At 35.4% G+C, this 8,931-nt stretch overlaps 1 protein-coding gene across 1 annotated transcript; it reads left to right on the plus strand.

The window, feature by feature from the left end:
• Positions 1-495: 495 nt before the first annotated feature.
• On the plus strand, positions 496-1,443 carry LOC137071872 (C-X-C motif chemokine 11-6-like). Its single transcript, XM_067440083.1, has 4 exons — positions 496-652; positions 744-870; positions 967-1,056; positions 1,154-1,443. The coding sequence occupies exons 1-4, from the start codon at positions 595-597 to the stop codon at positions 1,245-1,247; spliced, it is 369 nt and encodes a 122-aa protein (XP_067296184.1). The 5' UTR covers positions 496-594; the 3' UTR covers positions 1,248-1,443.
• Positions 1,444-8,931: the final 7,488 nt, after the last annotated feature.

Consider the following 8,931-nt stretch of genomic DNA (forward strand, 5'->3'; position numbering starts at 1 on the left):
GCTCTATCTAATTCTTTCTTTTTGTCTTTTTTATCATCGTCATCTGTTTTTTTCCATTTACCCGTCTTTATTTTATGAGCAGACACCACCCGAGGAATTGGCAGTTTGGATTGTTTGTCTGCCATAAGCAAAGCTACGGCACACCGGTAATCTTGAATTTGAACGCCTGTACATGCTATGCATGAGAGCGCATGAGAGAGGGGTGTGGTCAGCGCACACAAGCTTGCACAAGCTTTTATTTTTAAATTGTGACCTTTTTTTAATGTAAAAACCATACTAACAATATAAGTACACCTCAGGAAACATTATAAAATAATAAACAAATCCATGCCATGGCAATATTTACTTCCTTATTCATGAAACGTTCGGAGTTCCCTAAATCACAGATTATGTTCAAGATGGGTTACGGTGAGGTGCTTTTCCGAGAAATCGCAATAAAAAGAGAAAAAAAAGAGGAGGCTGGAGTAGTGGAAAAAAAGAGAAGAGAAACTGAGGGGAAACCGCTGATCCTAGAGTATTTATATGAGATCTGAAAGACATCGGTCATAATCTCACTGACCCAGACAAGTACAGTTCATCGAGAACAAGAACACAATGAAGACTATTGCAGCTTTTGTTCTTCTTGCCTGCCTGATCGCTGTAGGAGTGAAAGGTGAGTTTGATCTCAGAGAGTTATAGATCTTGTATCTTTGATTATGGGGATGTTCTGCAGCTAACAGGCTATAATGAAATATCTTTTTCAGGGCAGGGCGGTTCTTCAAAAGGCAGGTGCTTCTGTGCTGACAAGGGTGCAAACATGGTTTTAGTGAAGAACATTGAGAAGGTTGAAATCATCCCTCCAAGCCCATCTTGTCACAAACATGAGATAATGTAAGCAAATTTGTGTGCATTCATTTATTTAAATGTTCATCAACTCTACAAACTATTCTGAGTAAGTTTCAGCTCATTTCTTTTGTTGTTTCACAGTGTCACTCTGAAGAATGGTGCAGGACGGAAATGCTTGAATCCAGAGTCAAAATTCACTAAAAATGTCATAATAAAGGCTATTGAAAAGAGGTGAGAATGTGCTTTAAGTTTATTTACTTATCATTTTTGTACATATTCAATATAAAGACAAAACATTATGATCTTTAACTATCTGTGATCTTTACAGTGGGCAGCAGTCTGTGCCACACAGTACAACTGTCACTGTGCCACCGAAGAACATCCTGACATCAACACCATCAGCACCAACATCCTTCAAATGACTTCATATACTTCAGATGTATTTATATGCCTAAACAAGTTGGGATTAAATTTAGAAAAAAAAATATATTTAGTTATTAAATTATTATTTTTAAATCTGAGCATTAGGTTTTTAAAGCCTTAATGTTTGTTGTTTTTGTTCTTTTTACAAACATATTTTAAATAAGGCCACTAAATGTGTCATATGTACAGTCTTTTTACAATTTTATGTATGGTTTTATTCTTATTGTCCACAAAGTGTTAAATAAAACTTTTTTATTTATGAATGACATCTTCTGTCCTCTTTCAGAATAATTCTTGGATTTGAGTTAAAATGCATATGATGCTATATTTATGATAAGCAATAATTCCACTGGAGTCACAAAAACATTACAAAACTCAATAAAACTTTCAAGATTCTTAATATTGTAAACATTGTTTCACAAATTAATTTTAATTGAACAGTTTAGACAAAACTGACTTTCCTATTTCAGTTTTAAGCTTCTGTTTATGACTGATGGCTGGAACAACTTTTGTCAGTAAATTAGATTTATTAGTCAAATTAAACAAAAGTTTGACATTCATAAATAAATAACTTTAGATAATTGTACATAAAGCGACAATACACACTGTCAGGACCAGGGTTTGATCATTTTCTTTCTGTCTCTATTGTTTTTCTCACTTTCTCTGTTTGTCTGCCGGTCAGTCGGTCTTATAAAATCTTATATGAAGTTAAATATATAAGCATGTCCAATTCTATGTATATAGATCATATTATATATTCAGATATTAACATTACCATAATGATTTTCTGTAAAGCTGATTTGAAACCATGTGTAGTATAAGAAACAACAACATTTGACTTGATCAACTGAAAAAGCCACATCTCACTCAACCAAAAACCAAAAGGTCCTCTTGTAAACATGTGAACTTCCACTCTCACAGTTTAGATGTTTGGCAAAACCTCATTATGGAAGAACAAATTTAACCAATGAGTAATGAATCATCATTAGTTTTTTGATAGCTTTTGATGATGCTTTATATTTCATCATACAGAAAGTTATGAAAGATTGAGTGTACAAATAAACAAGAAAGCAAGTTTATCGTTATTTTCCATGTACCATTAACAGGCACTGAGACCCCATACCAGCATTGCCTATAAAGGAAAAATCGTTCTATATACTGTATTAATATGCCTATAAAAGAAAAAAAATTAAGTATAAATATGCAGTCTTACAACAGATTTTCTCCACACTGATGAAATTTGTGCATGTTAGCATTTCCACATTTTTAATAAATTAGTAAAGATCAGTACAGAGACTTCTCAAATAAAACATGCAATGTACAGTAAAGTGGTAATGAGACCGTGACCAACCTCTATTGAAAAAGAAGTGCTGGGTCTGTGGTTTGTGGTTTATATCACCACGCTGTGATTTAGCTATCGGTGATATTCAAACATCAGTGAAAGTAGTTCAATAAACAATGAGTCATTATTGAGTGGCATACATTTTTGACAATTGCATAATATTGTAAGCTACTTTTGTCTATTATTCCTCACTATCTTCACAGATACATTTTAAAAACAAGTATGCTTAAAACTTCAACTGATCTATCAGGCACATATATTTTAATGATTTGAAAAAGCTTTCTGTAATGTTTCATCACACCATGAATGCATATTAGCAGAGTTTATTGTTTGTTTATGGTATTATAGGCGGACTTGATGTTGTCCATTAGGAATGAATTGAATGGTTGTGGTTTGCTATTGCTGTGATCCAGAGGTGGAAAGAGTAACAAAATATTCTACTCAAGTAAAAGTACTGTTACTTCAATGAAATTTTACTTAAGTACAAGTAAAATTACTGGTCTAAAAATTTACTCAAGTAAAAGTAAAAAGTAGCTCATTTAAAATGTACTCAGAGTAAAAGTTACTTAGTTACTTTTTTTAACAGTGGGGGTGGGGGACTCTCCCCTGTAGGGTTGTGATAGAATGAGATTTTCACGATATGACAACTATCACAGAAAACATCAATTAAACATTTACTGTACCTATTATTAAATTATGGTTATTATCACTTGTTAAAATGATGTTAAATGAATGAAGAAGATTGGTCTTTTTTTTTATTTGGTTGAACAAATGCTTTATTATAACAAACTTTAAACCATTTGTTTATTTTGTTTATCAAAATTTCAATAAAACATGTCTAATAAACTAAATTCAATAAATTATTATGAATTAGATTAACAACTTATTTTTATCATTAATTCGTAAAAATGTTTAAGAATTATAGAGTCCATATGTAGTAGACGGAGCAGCTCATTCAAAGAGAGAGAACAAGCAGATCATTCATATAGCATTCAATGTGTAACGAGTAGAAATATAGTGTGGCCCCTTTAAGAGCTGCGCGCGCTCCCTGAAAACGAGTTCTGCATCTTGTGTATGTGCGCACTGAGTTTTGAGCTCCCATGTGTGGGGATTATTCTCTGTTTTTCTGTTGCTAACAGTCAGTTATTTTGTTTTATTGAGTAATGCTGTGGACGGAAATGGAGTTTGTGATGAGAGTTCAGCGGGAAATAAAGCGCGATCTGTTTGACGTCAATCGCCTCCGTGTTTGCATCCACTCCAGATATATTAATCCGCATTTTTCACCCGGACACAAGCGTTACAAATGTTTTGCTTTAATGTTCACAGACCATGTCGCGATTTGATTTATTTCTAAGGCCTACAGCTCTACATTCGAGTTTTTCGTTCATCCACCAGTTTGCGTGTATTACACTAAATCTACGTTATAATGTAAAGTTAATGTTCATGACTGGATTCCGGGATTCCCTCTGCGTCACAGAAATCAATCGGCCTAAGTTATAAACATACCTTTATTTGCACAGAGGGATGTGCCCGAACATGTTCTATGTGTTTCTTCATTTGCATCCACATTTTGTGCAAATTTAAAATATCCTCCAGGACAACACCACATTATTTTTTTCTATATCCAAAGTATTTCCATACTAGCCAGGAGTTCACGACGGCGTTTTGCTTTCACCTGGGTCTGCGTCACTGATGTCTGTCTTGTTCGTCTCCATCTTATATTTGCGCGCTTGTTCTCTCCCGCGCCCCGCGCCCTCTATTTAATAGGCCTATTAGTCTTTTCCGGATCGCGGTCTTTTTCCTCCTCTCTTTGCATTAATGATTTATTTTTACTCAGTAACGGATGTGGTTTAAAATGTAGCGAAGTACAATACTTTAATCAAAATGTACTTAAGTAAAAGTAAAATTACAGATTTTTAAAACTACTTAAAAAAGTAGAAGTACACAGAAAAACTACTCAATTACAGTAACGCGAGTAAATGTAATTCGTTACTTGTGTGATCTCATGAGACAGGTTTATCCTGACCTCACACCAGTGAACACATCATTAGAGAGGAGAAGAGATCTCACTGCAAGAGAAAGGAAAGTTATTTTGATTAAATATTATGAGGGCACATGAATTTTAAAAAAATGCATGCGAGAGTCTTTTGTCAAATTTAGTCAATTCTTTCCACACTTTACACAGTAAAAGACAGGACGTGTTAATCTATTGATTTGGAGGAGAACTGACCTCATTATAAAACAAAATATGGATTACATTTGGTTACTTAAAATCGGTTTAATTCATAGACACTGCATAAAGTTAATTGAATAACAGTGACTCAAAAAATGTCTATAATAAAAAGTAACTTATTATATATTATATTGTGCATGCAATCACTCCATTTTCCCGAAGATAAGTGGCATTTCCAGAACAAGACTTTCAGTTTCAGTCATTTTCATCAGCATATTGTCTTTCATCAGCATGACTTCAGCACAGTCTGTTTAAGATCCTATATAAAGAAAGGGGTAGTGAAAACATTTGATGATGTTCCAGTGAAATGAGAGGTTTTGTTAAATGCCCTGATTTTTTATTTTTGTCTTACATTTGAACTCTGGTCTAATCATTGCATAATTAGAATTTTATTAAAATATTTACAGATCTGCAAACAAAAGGTATTTTGCTGTATATATATATATTTTTAAACATTTTTAAATAAACATAAATCCTAAAGGTTTGGTTTATGCCATGCTATCCTGAAACATATCTGGCTCACCAAGTAAGTCTAATTTAAATAACAAGACACAGGAGTGCTTATAGAATAAATACAAAATAACCTATACTGGCTATACAGTATAAGAGATGTTTCCTGGGGTCATCAGGTGTTAGTCTTTCAACAATCGGACACACTCGCCTCAGGTATAGCAAGGTCCCTTCCATATCTCTCTCCTAATATAGCCACCTAGAAGCAACTTCTGCTGCCTTCGTGGCCAACTTAATGTCCCTTCATCTATGGCTACTTTGATGCCCAGCATGTTATAGGCCCTGCAGACAGACTAGGCTACAAACCCTCGGCATCCCACCTAGGCTCACAATTGGTTACTTTGGCATTCTATACCAGACAAACAACTCTTACACATTTATCGTCATTATTTATGCTAGCATCTTGAAATTTTCACCATCATGTCTGACAAAAAATGTGTTTAACTGAGGATTTTTCTGAAAAAGGTTGTGAAAATGTTTGGTCATCTTCCACAAAAAACATGTTTTCCACATCCAACCCAGGCTCATTGGAAATACGTGACTCTGCCTACATTTTTGCAACACCCGAATTATGTACCTCCAGGTACGTTTACCTGCACTTTTGGGGTGAAACGTCCACCGGAGGCGCTAAGTGGTAATATTTTTTCTCCATTCCAGATGCGCAACATGACATCATGACTGATCTCACAGAATTAATAATTATAGCATAATTTTATATTTTGGAGTAACACTCCTTCTCCAAACCTACCAACTCTCAACAATATAAAACACATAACAGTAACAGGCAAATAAATGTACAGTCACGTGTATTTATTGAGAATGAGGACATACGTCATGGTAGCTTGCTGTCACGTGACAAATTGGGCGGTGTTTGGGCGCATCCACCATTTTGGAATCCGACGCTATCGGTTGCCAGGGGCAACACTGTAAGAGCGATACAAAGGATCGGAGCAGGAAAGAAGGCTGGAGGAATTATCACGTCGTTTAAACGGAGAAATTTTAAAATGGAAAATAAAAAGAAATGGAGGTTCACTACAGGGAGAAACTGCTACCAGCGCCAGGCAGAGGTATTTAAAGGAGCTGGATGAAATCCAAAACGTCAATCCATACGAGCCGCTTGCAGCAGAATGGAACAGAGAGCTAACCTTACTACCTTGCATGTTCCTGAAATGTTTCTATATATTTTTGTGCATTCTGAATAATAAATAAATACATCTCCCCACTATCCTGCAACAGTCTAGTGCTCGTCCGCTCATTAACAGTGTTTTTTCTCATACTGACCATATTTTATACCTGATGAGTTTACATTTCTAAGTGAATTTAACTAATAAAAAGGAACGCTTGTGTGCACTGGTGCTTTTAGTCCAGTCTTAAGTAAGTTAGACTAAATGCTCAGTACGTAACGTTAGAGGAAATGACGGTCAACTAGCTATAGGCCTAAGTTACTTTGAATATTAATCATTTTGGCATTAACATGTAAATTACATACAATAAAATTATTGACAATTAAAAATGACAGAATAGTTTTCAAAATGTTTAATACAAATAAATATAGGATCGTGTTCATCAGATGTCAACATACTGCAGCATTACGGTCACTAGTAAAATGATGACTGACACACCCTGTGGTGAAATAATGGCGTATGTTTACCAGCAGCTGCTTCCTCAGATCGGCTGGGGTGGATTCAAACTTAATGTTCTACTGAGTTTGGAAAATTATGTACATGGTAATCATTAAAATATCTCTTCTGCAGTCTCTGTCCGAATCCAATACCTGGCGGACCATCCTCCCAAAATGGCGGAAGGGGGCGGCGGGCGAGGCGCGGTGTCGTGACGACATTTCCTCATTCTCAATTGCAAAAACTGACCAACGTCAACGACGTGTTCGCAACATTGTAACAATGTAGAATTGTAAGACGCGACGAGGCTGTAGCAACGTTGTTGCGCAACATTCAGCAACTTCAAGACGACATTCTGACAACTTATTTTTTTAATGCTATATTCCCCATTCCCCATAGTGGTTAATTTTTAATTTCAGACATTATACTTTTTATATGCCTATTGTTTATCCTATTATTTATGGGCCTAACAGTAAATTAATTATAATCAACACCTGCAACACAATTTTGAAGAGTAAAAATGACATACAAGTTTATTCAACTAATTCAACTTTATTATAACAGCATGTGGTAAGTGACCATACATACAGATACATTTTGTAAAAATAAATAAAATAGAATAAAAAAATATTTAGTTTAAGTATATTACATCAAACACACACAAAAAAGCAAAGATAGGCCAAGGTCAGAACATTTAAGAATAAAACCGGGTTTTGTAGATGGCAGAAAATCCAGGAAATATCAACAAATCCAAAGGAGAAATGCAAGTCCAGAAACCAGCAGGTATGAGATGTTGAACACTTTCTTAATGGTAAGAATCTGAGTAAATCTGGTAACGTTAAAAGAAATGGCATTATGATGGTAATACACAAAATCGCAACTCCATGAATAATAACATGATTTGTCCGTTTATTTCATTTAAAAAAAAAAGTAGTTTGTAAAATAAAGAATGAATGAATGTCACGTAGACACTGAAATTGTAGCTTGTTTGAATATTTACTTATCAGCTAAGGTAAATTAAAAGCAATACTCATGTATCCGCGTATCAAGTTAATTATAGCCTACTCGTTGAAGAATGAGACGGTTCAACTGTCAGTTGAAATTTAAAAGGCTGATATTCACGCTTCAGGACAGTGATGACGAGTACAGGTCGCCCAGTGGTTGTCTAGATACCTTGGCACAACTTTAAGCAATGGTCCTGGACGGTGGTTCAATGTCAACGGTGTGACAACACTGTAACAACCTTCACCACACAACGTATTATAGCAACCTTTTGGCCATGTTGTGTCAACCTTGTTAGAAGGTTGAGTACGTTGTGCCAACGTTGTGTGTTTGCTGGGGAGTTGATCTTAATGTTTTAGTCGTTGAAATGATGATCGCACTCCTTTGCGAACAGAACACAAACACACTTGTTCATTCATATTTCTGATTCAAATGATACACAACACAACGAGTTGACAACAACAAAAGACACGATCGGTCACGAGATACACGAGAGCCAATGGCATTTTACAATCAAAGCTGACGTAATGACGCAATTGGTCACGAGACACACGACAGCCAATACTGTCAAAGCTGACCTGTCTTCCGGCGGCAATATTTGAAATTTATTATAATCTTTGGCGGATGGATTCGACGTTACTGATCGCTTTTGGGGATTTTCTTCACACAAATCAATCGTTTGGCCTCGGAACACTTGGAATATTTGTACTTTCTGAATAAATTATGTATGCAGTCGTATCTGCCTGTTATATCCTGTTTTTTATAATACTCAAATGGGTAGGTTTAGGGAAGGTGTTGTGTTCACTTAATGTCATATGGTAGAATGCCACTAGGGGGAGTTGTGGTATGAGGTAAAATAAAATGCATGTAAGAGAAGAAGTGGAGAATGGTATATGCAGTACTAGTAAAGACACCATGTGAGTTACTTCCGTGTGATATCTCTTGATTTATATGATTACATAACAAACTGGCGACGA

The sequence above is a fragment of the Pseudorasbora parva genome, chromosome 3, assembly GCF_024679245.1.
Source record: "Pseudorasbora parva isolate DD20220531a chromosome 3, ASM2467924v1, whole genome shotgun sequence".
Taxonomy (NCBI): domain Eukaryota; kingdom Metazoa; phylum Chordata; class Actinopteri; order Cypriniformes; family Gobionidae; genus Pseudorasbora; species Pseudorasbora parva.

What these genes read in the sequence shown, in the direction of transcription:
- LOC137071872 (XM_067440083.1), top strand. Translation starts at nt 595, where the DNA reads ATGAAGACTATTGCAGCTTTTGTTCTTCTTGCCTGCCTGATCGCTGTA. An exon ending in GATCGCTGTAGGAGTGAAAG is followed by an intron (nt 653 to 743) that starts GTGAGTTTGATC and finishes TATCTTTTTCAG; the next exon opens with GGCAGGGCGGTTCTTCAAAA. An exon ending in ATAAAGGCTATTGAAAAGAG is followed by an intron (nt 1,057 to 1,153) that starts GTGAGAATGTGC and finishes TGATCTTTACAG; the next exon opens with TGGGCAGCAGTCTGTGCCAC.